General features: G+C 35.5%; 1 protein-coding gene across 3 annotated transcripts; it reads left to right on the top strand.

Moving 5' to 3' along the window:
• Positions 1-7,222: 7,222 nt before the first annotated feature.
• Positions 7,223-15,026, top strand: LOC139876327 (uncharacterized). 3 transcript variants are annotated; one of them, XR_011768041.1, is made up of 8 exons: positions 7,223-7,315; positions 7,795-8,364; positions 8,740-9,171; positions 9,944-10,433; positions 11,091-12,707; positions 13,031-13,149; positions 13,309-13,430; positions 14,523-15,026. XR_011768041.1 is itself a non-coding variant. In XM_071863637.1 (5 exons), exons 2-5 carry the CDS (start codon positions 7,842-7,844, stop codon positions 12,346-12,348), a joined length of 2,703 nt encoding a protein of 900 aa, XP_071719738.1. In that variant the 5' UTR covers positions 7,223-7,315; positions 7,795-7,841; the 3' UTR covers positions 12,349-12,896. The 3 variants fall into 3 exon arrangements, 1 of the variants encoding a protein (XP_071719738.1); XR_011768042.1 differs by lacking the exon at positions 14,523-15,026 and adding an exon at positions 14,183-14,423; XM_071863637.1 differs by lacking the exons at positions 13,031-13,149; positions 13,309-13,430; positions 14,523-15,026 and having other exon boundaries at positions 11,091-12,896.
• Positions 15,027-15,624: the final 598 nt, after the last annotated feature.

The raw sequence follows: 15,624 nt of genomic DNA, 5'->3' as shown, positions 1-15,624 counted from the left end.
TCTATAAATAAATAAATATCTTGTGTAAAATTGTATCGTATTTAATAGTATTTCCTAGTAAAATATAAGCTATTTTATATACTACCCCGCTCCACATCAACACCTACAAACACTTTCATTCTTCAATTTTCTTCATCTAATTGATCTCTCTCAAGTTCTATCTTCAAGTTCTAAGTGTTCTTCATAAATTCCAAAAGTTCTAGTTTCATAAAATCAAGAATACTTTCAAGTTTGCTAGCTCACTTCCAATCTTGTAAGGTGATCATCCAACCTCAAGAAATCTTTGTTTCTTACAGTAGGTTATCATTCTAATACAAGGTAATAATCATATTCAAACTTTGGTTCAATTTCTATAACTATAACAATCTTATTTCAAGTGATGATCTTACTTGAACTTGTTTTCGTGTCATGATTCTGCTTCAAGAACTTCGAGCCATCCAAGGATCCATTGAAGCTAGATCCATTTTTCTCTTTTCCAGTAGGTTTATCCAAGGAAATTAAGGTAGTAATGATGTTCATAACATCATTCGATTCATACATATAAAGCTATCTTATTCGAAGGTTTAAACTTGTAATCACTAGAACATAGTTTAGTTAATTCTAAACTTGTTCGCAAACAAAAGTTAATCCTTCTAACTTGACTTTTAAAATCAACTAAACACATGTTCTATATCTATATGATATGCTAACTTAATGATTTAAAACCTGGAAACACGAAAAACACCGTAAAACCGGATTTACGCCGTCGTAGTAACACCGCGGGCTGTTTTGGGTTAGTTAATTAAAAACTATGATAAACTTTGATTTAAAAGTTGTTATTCTGAGAAAATGATTTTTATTATGAACATGAAACTATATCCAAAAATTATGGTTAAACTCAAAGTGAAAGTATGTTTTCTAAAATGGTCATCTAGACGTCGTTCTTTCGACTGAAATGACTACCTTTACAAAAACGACTTGTAACTTATTTTTCCGACTATAAACCTATACTTTTTCTGTTTAGATTCATAAAATAGAGTTCAATATGAAACCATAGCAATTTGATTCACTCAAAACGGATTTAAAATGAAGAAGTTATGGGTAAAACAAGATTGGATAATTTTTCTCATTTTAGCTACGTGAAAATTGGTAACAAATCAATTCCAACCATAACTTAATAAAATTGTATTGTATATTATGTAATCTTGAGATACCATAGACACGTATACAATGTTTCGACCTATCATGTCGACACATCTATATATATTTCGGAACAACCATAGACACTCTATATGTGAATGTTGGAGTTAGCTATACAGGGTTGAGGTTGATTCCAAAATATATATAGTTTGAGTTGTGATCAATACTGAGATACGTATACACTGGGTCGTGGATTGATTCAAGATAATATTTATCGATTTATTTCTGTACATCTAACTGTGGACAACTAGTTGTAGGTTACTAACGAGGACAGCTGACTTAATAAACTTAAAACATCAAAATATATTAAAAGAGTTGTAAATATATTTTGAACATACTTTGATATATATGTATATATTGTTATAGGTTCGTGAATCAACCAGTGGCCAAGTCTTACTTCCCGACGAAGTAAAAAATCTGTGAAAGTGAGTTATAGTCCCACTTTTAAAATCTAATATTTTTGGGATGAGAATACATGCAGGTTTTATAAATGATTTACAAAATAGACACAAGTACGTGAAACTACATTCTATGGTTGAATTATCGAAATCGAATATGCCCCTTTTTATTAAGTCTGGTAATCTAAGAATTAGGGAACCTACACCCTAATTGACGCGAATCCTAAAGATAGATCTATTGGGCCTAACAAACCCCATCCAAAGTACCGGATGCTTTAGTACTTCGAAATTTATATCATATCCGAAGGGTGTCCCGGAATGATGGGGATATTCTTATATATGCTTCTTGTTAATGTTGGTTACCAGGTGTTCACCATATGAATGATTTTTATCTCTATGTATGGGATGTGTATTGAAATATGAAATCTTGTGGTCTATTGTTACGATTTGATATATATAGGTTAAACCTATAACTCACCAACATTTTTGTTGACGTTTAAAGCATGTTTATTCTCAGGTGAATACTAAGAGCTTCCGCTGTTGCATACTAGAATAAGGACAAGATTTGGAGTCCATGTTTGTATGATATTGTGTAAAAACTGCATTCCAGAAACTGATTTTGATGTAACATATTTGTATTGTAAACCATTATGTAATGGTCGTGTGTAAACAGGATATTTTAGATTATCATTATTTGATAATCTACGTAAAGCTTTTTAAACCTTTATTTATGAAATAAAGGTTATGGTTTGTTTTAAAAATGAATGCAGTCTTTGAAAAAACGTCTCATATAGAGGTCAAAACCTCGCAACGAAATCAATTAATATGGAACGTTTTTAATCAATAAGAACGGGACATTTCAGCGTGCGCATGTGGTTACGAAACGGCCCTTCCCCGAACTCCGCGGGGATCTCAATACCACCAATGCGGGGCTGTGACCTCGAGGGTCCGGGAGCAGACACTGGGGCAGGTGCACTAGTACCAGCTCCGGAAGTAGAAGCGCCGGGATCACTAGTGGGTGTCGGGGCCGGTGTATCGGCAGTAGCAGCAGCAGGTGTAGCAGTAGGTAGGGCGACGGGGTCTGAGTCTGTACTGCCCGAAATGCCAGCAGGTGGAACATCCGACATCTGAACAAGGAAAAATAATTTTCCATGTCAGTATGTCATAAAGCAAGAAAATAATAGGCCAACAGTTTAAATCATGTATAACGGTAACTAGCATGACAATAATAGTAATTCGTATGAAGGTAGCATGCAATCAAAAGCAAGTAGCATCATGAAGTAGTGAAATCATGTAGTAGCATACGGCATATAGCGGAAAAAGTAAGCAGTAGCATGCAGTAAATTCAGCGGAAACAAGTAAACTAGCAAGTTGTAGATTAGTCCTATTAGTGAATCCTACTCGGGTCGGTCTTAGACTCACTAATGCAACCTAATTCCCTACAACCATTGCTCTGATACCAAATGTGATGCCCCGTACAAAACCATCGTGTACGAATCATCAACAACAGGATCATTACAAGGTTAAGTACTATATGCTGTAATTAAAAAAGTTGCATTCACGATAAAAAAAGGTGATGTCATAATCGACATCAAATGTTTTACATTTCAAAAGCATGCTTCACTAAGTAGAAGCAAATAATAAGTGTATGTGACCACAATGGTCGTTACAAGTCATAGTTCAAAAGTACGAATGTTTGAATGCAAAATAAAGTAGTTCATGCGATGACAACTCTAAGCAGCGGGTGTCTACAGCACGACTAGTACACAGCGGAAGCTAACCTCAAGCACCTGAGAAAAACATGCTTAAAAACGTCAACACAAAGGTTGGTGAGCTATAGTTTAAGTATAACAGTATGTAAGGTAGGCCACGAGATTTCAGTGCTACAACGAGCGTTTCAAAATAGTATGGTAAAGTATATGTTAACCGTGGGCACTTGGTAACTAACTTAACGTTTATACCCCCTGAAAGTACACTTGGCAAGTGCGTATGTCTACGAAGTATTAAACACTCGTTAAATGCTAGCGCTACTAGCCCGAGTGGGGATGTCAAACCCGATGGATCCATATCTAAGATTCGCGTTCATGGTTCAAAAACCAATGATTAAACGTTACCGAGCTAAAGGGAATGTTTCTGCTGTTATATAACCCACACATATATAAGTTTAAGTACTAGTGCCTAGTATGTAAAACATAAAATCCGCATGTATTCTCAGTTCCCAAAATAAGTTAAAGTAAAAAGGGAATGCTATAACTCACAATGATATGTAGCGGTAAAGTAGTAGTCGTGAAAGGTGTGCAAATAATCGGTCCGAAGGTCCTCAACCTAAGGCAAATAGTACTAAGTTAGTAAATCGTCTTAATAGGCTTAAAAGGATGTATTTAAGGTCATAAAGGTCATCATCATTCATCATCAAACAAAAGGCGTAAAGTAGGTTTCGTTTATGAAAGTAGTTTAAAACAAAGTCTGACTTCAGTCAGTCACCACGGCCTCTACCCTTACTGAATTAAGGTGAGACCAGTGGTCATGGCTCCGTCTATGAGTCCCTTAAGTGTGGTAAAATTTACAGAAGCAAAATCGTCTTGGTTTGACCGTGGCGACGGTCTAAGTGCGAGTAGGTCAGAAATTTCTGCACAACGTTAAAGGACATAGTAACGATCGGAGGGCCATAAATCCTAAACCGTAACTCGGATTAAGACGAGTCTTATATGAAAAGTTATCTACTCGAAAAGTTCTATCTAAAAATCAAGGTTAGAACAGCCCAGGTCTACTGGTATGTTACAAAAGCATCAGACCAGTAGCTTTTGGACAGAAACAGTGAGTTTAAAAGGATTCCGGTGGTCTTGGTGCTTGATGTTCATCATGGTTCTCATCCTTGATGCATATAGCTTCAAGTGTATAACTCATTGATGTATCTACATCATCTTAACCAAGTCTTGACCATCATAACCCTAGTGCAAGTCTAAGACATGAGGCACAACTCACTTAAGAGTTGCATGTAGTTTGATGAACCAAAGTTACATCAAAGTCTTAGGTTTGACACTTACATGAACTATAACTTGAAAGTTAACTAACTAATCAAGATCATAAGTAGTAGAACATAGTTCTTAGTTTGATCTTGAAGATCCAAGACTCAAAAGTCTAGATCCAAAGTTATATTTAAAGAAAACTTATTTGTGTGTTCTTGAACTTTCAAAGTTAACTTAATTTGTTCAAGAGATATGAGATCAAGACTAACTTGTAGTACTTGACCATATAAACTAACTACATGAAATTAAAGTGCATAAATTGAAGAAGTAAACTTAAATAAACAAGAAAAGGTTCATGGTTGTTCATACTTTAAAGATTCAAACCAAAGTTTGATCTTTAGAAAGCAAACTTTAAAGTTTACTTCATGAACTTCAAGTATGTCTTTCAACCATGAACTTTATAATCTTTTGAAACAAGTAGGGTAGAACATAACTAGATAGATTATGTTCTTGTTGTTCTTGTTATAACAAGATAAAATGAAGAATCAACTAGGTAGTTTGATTCTTGTAAACTAAGTAAGTAAGTAACAAATAACTATAAGTAAGTAAGCTACAACAAGATCAAGTAATAAACAACAAAAGATGATGATGATTAAATGGTGTTGGATTTCGGTTTTTACAAGAAGAAAGGAAGAGAAAAAGTATCATGTAACTTACAATATTTGAGAGCAAAAGAGAGAAAGAGATGAGAGAAAAGTTGAGAGGATTTTGCAAGTAAAGTGTGTGAAAATGAATGATGAATACAAGTGAAAGAGTAATAGCAAAAAATGAAATCAAAACCTCCCTCCAAGGCCATATGGCCTACGATTTTTCTGCAGCACCAAAGGGGAAGGCAAATGTTTAATGGTTACTTGTTTGTAAAGCTTGAAAAAGTGTGGTTAATAGAGGTATGTGCATGGGGATTATGGTAACTAGATTCCTTCAAGTATTAAACTAAGTAGTCTCCATCTAATTGATACAAGTGTAGGACATGGGCTAACTAAGTCCATTAATAATGTAGGGTGGGCTTGGAAGTCCAATAACATGAGTCCATTACACTAATAAAGCCCAAGTTCAACTAATTAACAATTAAACCCAATTAAAGCCCAAGTAACTAACTAATAGCCTTAGTTAATTAAAATGATTAATAAATTTAATCATGAATGTAAATAATATCTAAAAATATTATTCGTGAAAGTTCCGGGTGTCACAAAGACGTTTCGGGCACTTAAAAGTCAAGTACGGGCAATCATGGTAACATGTAAATGTAATAACATACATTCGTTTAATCACACGTATTAATAATAACAATTATTAATAAATAAACGTTGGAAATTCCAGGGTCGTTACAGTTAAAATCTTTTTGTCACAATCAAATTTTACAAAAGTGTTTGATAAAATGTCAGGTTTGAATACACTAGGATCAACTTCCACATTATTATTTAATATGTAGTTTTCACCTAGTATAGCTTTGACATCATTTGAAATTTGTTTGGCAATAGCATCAGAATTCTTTTTGGAAGAAACACACCAAGATTTACAAATTGTTTCATAGTGATTTGACCTTTTCATTGATCTTCCTAATTCTGTATTTAACCTTTTAGTTTCTTCTGTGTATGCCATTTTATAAGTGTCAAGTTCTGCCTCACATTTTTGCAATACTTTAATTTCAGCATCTTTGTTTTTGATGGTATTTTTAAGATCAAAAATTTGTGTTCTTAACCTATCAATATCTTCTAAACACCACTTAAAGTCAAGCAACAAGTACTGAAACATTCTCACTTTTTCATTATCAAGATAATTTACAAAGTTTTGTACCTTATAGACAGAAGCTTTATTGCAAGTAGAGTCCTTATCCATCTTCTCAACAGCTTTCAGATCTTCCTCAAACTTGCTAGAACCACCATCCCTTTCAATTACAGCCATATCTGGAGTAGTAATAGTACTGATAAGAAAAATATGGATCGTTTTAAAGATCACCGAGATAGGATTTACACCTTTCCCGCTCTGATACCAGTTATTAGTTCACAGTATTTGATCTATGAACACCAGATTCTCAATTGAACAATAAATAAGAATTATAAGTACAAGAATTGAGAGAACACGATATGAAATATATGTTTGATAATATTGATCGTGCCAAAAGATGCATTGAATGAAAAGCACACGTCCCTATTTATACAGATCAAAAACCAAATCTGGAGATTTGATTTCCAAAACTACTTTGCTACAAATAAGGAAAAGATAAACTAAAAACAAACCAAATTTGCTAATAACTAGGAAGTCAATTCTGGAGATAAAATCAAATCTTCAAAACAAATCTTCTTGAATAACAAGCATATCTCCAGAATATTCTATGGCTTTTGCTTCAAGAAATCTTCAAACGTTTACTCCAGCAATTCCAGAGTCTGCAACTTCAGACTCTAAAACTCCTGACTCTAAAATCTGCAAAATGCTTTTGACTTAGATTATTACTTTCATTTTCATAGGGGATTCAGGGTGAAGTGAGCTTAAAAGAATGAGGTAAAACCGATTGAGGGTGAAAGTTATTCGGTGGAACAATGGTGTCGTAATGTGGAACAAATCCTGTACCTCAAACCAAACACGCCCTAAAATTTATATTTATTTATTTATACGGACTGCAATATTCTTTTCACCAAAAAGATCTCATCCTCGTAACCTCTATCTTGTTAAACGCTACTACTTCTCCGGCGTCTACCTCTCTCCGCCGTAAGTCTCCTCTCCGTCACCATCTCTTAGTATATGCGTCCGTGTATTTTTCAAATTATTACTTAAATTTGCCCTAAATTACTACATTAAATAAATAAAATCAACAATTTCCGTTTTATTCTAGGGTTAGGGTTTTGAGTTGTTGCAATCAATTTCAGAATAATTGACCGTAAATATGTCGAAAAAAGATCTAATTTACACCTTATTGGTTTCATTGTTAGTTGATTTAGGTATAGCAATTAGTTAGGGTTAGAGTTTTAAATTGATGATTTCTATTTTTTAGGTTAATTGATTAATTTACACTAATATAACTTTGATAACATCTTAAATTTACAGATATTGGTTCTCTATCTGTTGATTTAGCATTCAGGGATTGTAATGTGTTAGCAATGTGTTTAGGGATAGCGAAACATAAGTTTAAAAAGCAAAAAAATCATATCTTTTATTGTATATTGATTGATTAATTGTTACTGTAACAGGATTGGGGATAGGGTTTGTGGTTTGTAGTTTGTAGTTTCTGGTTAATATGGCTGATCGTAACTTGGCAGTGGTGAAGCCAATATGGATGAAGCAAGCAGAAGAGGCGAAAATAAAAAGTGAAGCTGAGAAAGACGCGGCAGCTAAGGCAGCATTCGAGGCTACATTCAAGGACGTCGAGAAGAATCGAGAGCCTGCTGCGTTGTCTGATAGTGATGGTGATGAGGAAGAGGATTTGACTAACAAGCCTATTGGTCCTGTGGACCCATCTAAGTGTACCGCTGCTGGGACTGGTGTTGCTGGAGGAACTGCATGTGCACCGTCTTCATTTGTGGTTGTTACGAAGGATTCAGATGGTCGTAAAGTGCCTAATGGGGGATCCATGGTTAAGGTTAAGGTTTCACCTGGCGTGGGTGTTGGTGGAACTGAACAGGAAGGGATCGTTAAGGATATGGGTGATGGGACCTATACAGTTACTTATGTTGTTCCCAAAAGAGGAAACTACATGTTGGCTGTTGAGTGTGATGGTAAGCCTATCATGGGAAGCCCATTTCCGGTTTTCTTCAGTGCAGGTATATCAATTTCTTACTTATCATGTTTATTATCTATCTCAATGAATTAGAATTGAAGGTGGTAAAAGAGTAGTACATGCTAACCATGTGAATTAACAATACATGTGATCTAACATGTGGATTAACACTTGACCAGTCTTCTTTTTTCAAAAGCTAGCACCGGAAAACCTTTTGGACATAAGTTAACAATACATGTGATCTAAATAATGTTGCTTAGATATGTTTTCAACGTATTTGTTTGGTTAACAATAAATATTTCTAGCACTGGGTGGTTGGGAGTCTGAACTAATGATATCTAATCTTGGACCATCCATCCTTTTGGTTTTCGTGCTCATGAATTTAACTAATTATGCATTTCGGTAAATTTTATTTCAGGCACAACTACAAGTGGGCATTTGGGTTTTGCTCCACAGGTGACCTATCCAGGTATGGTTAACCATACCATGCCAAACATGCCAAATTACTCTGGTTCTGTTTCAGGGGCATTTTCTGGTCTGCTTGGTATGATTCCTGGTATCGTGCCTAGTTCTTCAGGTGGTGTAGTCTTGCCTGGGATCGGAGCATCTTTTGGGGAAGTTTGTCGAGAATACTTGAATGGTCGATGTGTCAAACCTAACTGCAATTTTAATCATCCACCACATAATCTGTTGATGACAGCTTTCGCTTCTACGAGTAACATGGGAACTCTTAGTCAAGCACCAATGGCGCCATCTGCTGCTGCAATGGCAGCTGCACAGGCCATTGTTGCTGCTCAAGCTCTTCAAGCTCATTCTTCTACGCAAGCTAACTCTTCTAAAGAAAATTCCGGTTTGTAATTTCCTGGCTGAGAAACTGAATTACTGTATATAACACTGCTTTTTTAGAAAACAATTAATAAGGTTGAGCTTATCTGAGATAGTCGAAGACTAGAAGTCAGTTAGAACTTCGTTTAACTTGCTTTTTTTGGTAATCTTGCTGCGTCTTTATCTTACTCAGAAAATTTGTTTCTATCCCATATAGAAAAACAAAAATTATATATTTTTTTATTATTTTATTACTTTAGTAGAGAAGAAGTAATTATTTGAAAAAAATGAGAACTTTACGTTATTTAATGCACGAACAATGTTCATAAAAGTATGACCATAATTTCATAGAAATGTCGTTATAAATAACTTTTTAACGGTGAAGTTACATCTATTGTAGTAGTAATAACTAATAACTAGTAATTTAATATGAGTTATCCAGTCTACAAGTTCAAATGCATTATTTTTGTTATTTGAGAATTTACTTCAATATGAACTTAATTGTTTTTCTCTCACTATGCACTGGTCTATATAGCATTTGTTTTGGTTTTCCTGAAATAATAAAAGCACAATATATTATATAATGGTATCTACATACAAAGATAAAACATCTCACCTTTGTGGGATTGGGTTTTGTTGTACAAAGATAACACATATCTGACAGTAATCAGTAACCTAAATCCGATATTTTGCTATTTACAATTAAATTCTCAACTATGGTCGGAGCAATATAATATTTTACTATTCACAATTAACTTCTGCTTTACATTAATATTTTGCTGCTGCTTTTTTATCAGGACCAGAAGATAAGGCAGCACAGGCTGAATCCCTGAAGAAAACTCTACAAATTAGTAACCTAAATCCCATACTTACAGCTGATCAACTAAAGCAAATTTTCAGTTTTTGTGGCACAGTTGTTAACTGCATGATCACAGATTCTAAGCATTTTGCATACATAGAATATTCTAAACCTGAAGAAGCAACTGCTGCACTAGCATTAAACAACATGGATGTATTAAGCCGTCCATTAAACGTTGAAATGGCAAAATCATTACCTCCAAAATCAAATTTGCCAATGGTTATGCAGCAAGCTGTTGCAATGCAACAAATGCAATTTCAGCAGGCTCTTTTAATGCAGCAAACCATGAATGCACAACAGGCAGCCAATCGTGCTGCAACCATGAAGTCTGCGACAGATTTGGCTGCTGCTAGAGCTGCAGAAATAAGTATGAAGTTAAAAGCCGAAGGGCTAATTGGGAATGAAGATGAACCTATTAAAAGCCCTAGGTATCCATATTTGTTTTATTTTATCGTTGGTTGTTTTATATTTATTTGTACGATGTTAGTCATTGTATACATTATCGGAATAGATCCTATAAGATATGACATTTATCCTAAATTTATGCACTTTCTTAGTGGATGATATGATTGACCTCGGAAGTAAGTTGGGTATAGTTCTAGAATGACCAAGTAATCTTTGGAAGCTTCTGTGGGAGTTTCTTTTTATTACAAGTACAAAATAGTAATCCGATATAAAGCTTGTGGTTTAACCGCTAGAAAAGAACAAAGAGGCTTGTGATTTAGTAGTTTTTGGGCAGGTCATCATGGGTTGAGTTGAGTTGAGTTGGCACATTTGTAAATAAAAGTTATTAGTTGTTTTAAATTATTACGAGTAAAAAGTAAGATTATGTCTTCGATAGTTATGGAATATAATTCTTGAGGAGATTTATGCTTAAAAAATTCACTTTTACCCCCTTTTACTAATCTTATTTGTATTACCCGTTTTTGACCATGTATAGATGATGTATGACTTGCATAGATACTCTTATGAATATTCATAGAAAGTAATAAGCTCAATAACTTCACCATCAGCGTAATTAATGTTTCATGTTTTTTCTCCCATATTTTTCTATTATAATAGCTGATGAATCTTGGTATTGTTAGGTCACCTTCTGCTGTCCCTAAAAGGTCAAGATCTAAATCGAAGTCTCCAATCATATATCAAAAAAGGCGGAGATCTCCTTCTTATTCGCCACCACATCGGCGTGCGAGGGACTATAGATATCGATCACCTATAAGATCTCGCCATTATTCCAGTTATGAGTATGACAGACGATCTTCTAGAAGACAAGATTATATCAGATCAAACGATCGCCATTCTTGGAGAAATAGGAGCCGTAGTAGGAGCCCAATTGCTCGAAAGTCGTATCGTGATCGTTCAGAATCTCCGAAACGGCGTCACGGAAGCCCAACCCATAGGCCCAAAAGCCGGAGTAGGAGCCCAATTGCTAAAAGGTCTTACCGTGATCGTTCAGAATCTCCAAAACGCCGTCGGGAAAGCCCGACCCATCGGTCCAAAAAATCTTCTCGGGTCACTTCGAGATCTCCGGTTAGTAATAGGGGAGACGGACCGTCTCCAAAAAGTGATGATCACAATAAAGAAAAACACAGAAGACGGTCCAGGTCAGCATCATTGGATGCTAAACAACAGTCTACAGATAAACCGAGAAGACGGTCCAGGTCAGCATCGTTGGATGCAAAGCACCAGTCTAAAGAAAAACAGAGAAGACGGTCTAGGTCCAGGTCAGCATCGTTGGATGCCAAGCACCAGTCTAGTGATAAAATAGACGACAATAGGGAGGTAAGATCGAACCGCCGTGAGCGGAAGCGTTCAAAGTCAGTAGAAGATAAGCATCGAAGTCGTAATAGTTTGAATTCGAAAGCGACAGATGAAGGTAAGTCAAAGCACAGGAGACGGTCTAGGAGTAGGGAACCAGACGATAACCATAGATCGAGTGATAAAGCTGATAGAAGCAGGAAGGAAAAGTCGAAATCAAAACATCATGGTAGAAGGCAGTCCAGGTCAGCATCTCCTGAAGGAAGACGTCATAAAGGGCGCTCAGATGAACATAAATCTAAACACAAAAGGCGGTCAAGATCAAGGTCAAGGTCAAAATCAGCTGAACGTAATCGGTTGTACAATGACAACGTGGATAGTAGTAGTAAAGGACGCTCGGATGAAGACAAATCAAAACGCCGAAGGTCAAGGTCGAGATCAAGTTCAAAATCTGCAGACCATAATGGAGTGAACAATGCTGATCATGAACAAGACACCGAGGATATTGTCTCCAAAAATCAAAAGGATTTTAAGGATGATCGTGCATCATCTTCTTCTCCCGAAAGAGGAAGAGACCGATTTTAGTCTGAATGATATAAGGGATCAAAACACAGCTGAGCCTGAAGTTGTATGACACCAGCTTTGAATCAGCTGACATCATCTTTAAGCATTATTACATGGATTTGTATTGTTAAAGTTGGACTAAAAGGCAAAAGACGCCATGGAAGATTTTCAGGGTTACTGTTTGGATGTCAGAAGTCAGAATGTTTTCTCGATACTTAGGCTTTTGTAGTATAAATGTGTTGTTTGTTTCTTTTGCAGGTTAAAGGGAATATGTGGGGTCGTTTTGCCGATTTTAATCATTTAAAACTGTTTGAAGAACTTTTCTGCACCTCTAAAATGGATCTGCAGTGCATGTTTTTAGCGACTAAAATCAGCTTAATGTATGTTCTATTACTATTTCTACCTTCATCATTAGGTAGTGATGTCTTAACTGAACGGTTTTCTTGAGTAATATTATTACTATGATTATTGTTTTCCACTTATGATTATTGTGTTCCACTTATGATTGTTGTGCTATGTGATTTTTCAAGCTATGTATGATATAATAGCCGATCCTTTATATTCTTTCTCTTTTAGTAGTTCTTTCCATCGACACGTTTTCTTGTTTCCAGTAGCAATAAGCTGACGTGTAGTATGTAATGGGCTTTATTTTACAGCTAAAGATAGGTTTACGTAGACCACATTATAATTTAAACACGTGCAGGTTGCTGGATGGTTTCGTTTGGCGGTTAATCGAGATCCATTTGGCCGGGTTTTTGTTGTCCAAGTGTATATGGAGCTGAACATTAGGTCAATGTTGACGTTGCCAACCAGCTCAGAGTGGTTTGAGTGAAACATATTAATAATAATTATTAATTATGCAAATTATTGGATTCCAACAATGAAATTGCCCATGCCTTACTCTTTTTTTTCTTTTTCTTTTTTCCTTTTTTGGTTGCCTTCTCTCTCTCTCTCTCTCTCTCTCTCTCTTTTTTTTTCAAGTTTATTTGATTAGGTCAGCATTTTAAGACCGACTGCAGCCAGATGTTGCTGAGTTGACAGAGTGGAGTGGCTACATGTTAGATCTTTTATCCAGATCAACTGGGATACATTATTTTTTGCAGGTAATATAGATCTTTTAGGATTTTAGTTATCCCTAACAATAAATGTTAATGTAATTACTATCTCCATCTGAAAAGATTCTTTTTTTAACACAACTAGTTTTGGTGGACATCAAGTTGGCTATTCAACTAAACAACATGTACTTGACTAGTTAACATATGGTATCAATTGTTTTCCCACACCCTATTATATACTGCGCTCGTCTTGATGTCGGATGTCTGAGTGTTCATTTCTGCTTCTCAACTTTGATTATCTCGTTTTACTCAAAACACCAAATCAACCTTTTGTATTAGTTGACATTAGGGAAGCAGTACTTTTTGAAATATGGCCCCACTATAGTTGTTTATTGGCTTTGTTAGTTTGCAATATGCTTTCATCTTTTCAAGGTTGTAGGCCTTGTAGCAAACAAGCTCTCTTTTTCTTCTAATCTCCATTTTACATTTACATCAAGTGTGAGGAGTTATGTTTAACATAGTTATGGATCAGGTGATGGTGAGTAGCTAGGTGTTGATTACTTTTGTAATAGTTGGCCAATGAGTCGGTTTAGGGATTAATCTGTTTTTTACCCAAAAACACCTAAAAGGTCGGTCAATGTCGGGGAGTCGGGTTTGAGTCGGTCAAAGTCAAAGTTTGTCAAAAATTTATATTTTTAAAATTAGATTTTCTGCTCCATATATATCTATATCTATGTTTTATGTTTGATCTAATAATGTTTAATTTGTTTATTACTAAAGTCAACGTTACGTTGGTCAAGCTTGACTCGACCGACTCGTACCTAATAGGTCCCCGACTGAGACGTCCCGACTCTTGACTTTTACAACTTTGGTGTTGATACTTCACAGCTGTTAGCAAACACGACTCTCAACTTTTACGAACTTGGTGTTGATGCATCACTGCTGTTAGCAAATAGTTTGTACAAAGTATAACCAAGTCGATGATAGGTTGTCAAAACGGCAATTGGTTGAACGTGTCATATATTTGTTAGTCAGGCTTAATATAAACCACGTGAGGTTTTTATTGAATTAAAGTAGACTTTTTAGTGACACCTTTTTAATTTTGTTGTCGCTCTTTTTTTTTTTTTTTTTTTTTAAAAGGCGGTTAGGACTCTTTGACGGGAGCCCGAACGCGATGTCGGAACCCACTCACCAACTATTACAGTCTTACCGCCCCTCAGGAGGAAACCCTCACGACGAATCCGTACGGGCATCACGTGTCATAAAACCTTATCGGGTGAGGTTCAAATGTAAGACGTCCGCAAACTCTGAGGCTCATGGAATGAGCGGGTAATAATAAGAGAAATTTTGCAGCGAGTGAGAGTCGAATCTGTCACCTCCCATATGGGAAGTCAGGTCACCACCACTGCGCCAATATTTTGTTGCTGCTCTTTAGTTGTTTTATATAAATTTGCAACCTCAAGTCACCTGATAAAGGGCAACATCTTTAAGTTAATTGGTTGTACTTGTCACTTGTAAGGGTAAGATGAACAGGTGATGGATGTTGGTACTCTTCTAGCCAATTCTTTCGTGAGATGAAAATTAATAAAGCCTTTGATTGATTGTGACCATTTGCTTTAAACAAATCTTAATCTCGAAATCCCAGTGTCCTAGCCTAAATTATTGTTTTTCTTTACTATAATTCCATTTCAATGTAAAAAATAACTTATACAATTGTCAATAGCATTGATACAGATGAAGTCAAAATTTAAACGCTATATTCATCATGAATTTTTTTAATAAAAATGCTTTACTTTATTCCAAGTAATAATAATGATCCGATGACAAATCTGTTCTAATATTTAATCAAGCCTTTTATTTGCTACAAAAGCACATCCTACCCGTCATAGAACACAAGTACCCATAACATATACTCCATTATCAATTGGACAGTGATATGTACACAACTCTTTTTTGTTATGTACACAACCAACATGTTTCACAGTGTTGTACAATACAAAACTGTAAAGCATGTTGGTTGTGTACATAACAAAAAATAGTTGTGTACATATCATCACCCTTCAATTAACTACCAAATTCCTTTTACAGTAATTAATAAAAATGGGCTCATCGAGTGATCAAAATCTTATCTACAACATCCAAATATCTATTGTCACAGCCGAGTTGAAATCCGGTCGTAACACGTGTGAAGAGCTAACTACGATGGACCTAGCCTTGAATATTCACTACCTCCGATTAGTCT

The sequence above is a fragment of the Rutidosis leptorrhynchoides genome, chromosome 11 (assembly GCF_046630445.1).
Source record: "Rutidosis leptorrhynchoides isolate AG116_Rl617_1_P2 chromosome 11, CSIRO_AGI_Rlap_v1, whole genome shotgun sequence".
In the NCBI taxonomy this organism is placed as follows: domain Eukaryota; kingdom Viridiplantae; phylum Streptophyta; class Magnoliopsida; order Asterales; family Asteraceae; genus Rutidosis; species Rutidosis leptorrhynchoides.
Note: the sequence above shows the minus strand (reverse complement) of the source record. Positions and strands in the feature narration are given on the sequence as shown.

Bases quoted from the DNA above. Each gene is read 5' to 3' on its own strand.
- LOC139876327 (XM_071863637.1), top strand. From the start codon at position 7,842: ATGGCTGATCGTAACTTGGCAGTGGTGAAGCCAATATGGATGAAGCAA. The intron at 8,365-8,739 runs GTATATCAATTT...ATTTTATTTCAG, and splicing joins TCCGGTTTTCTTCAGTGCAG to GCACAACTACAAGTGGGCAT. The intron at 10,434-11,090 runs GTATCCATATTT...TGGTATTGTTAG, and splicing joins GAACCTATTAAAAGCCCTAG to GTCACCTTCTGCTGTCCCTA.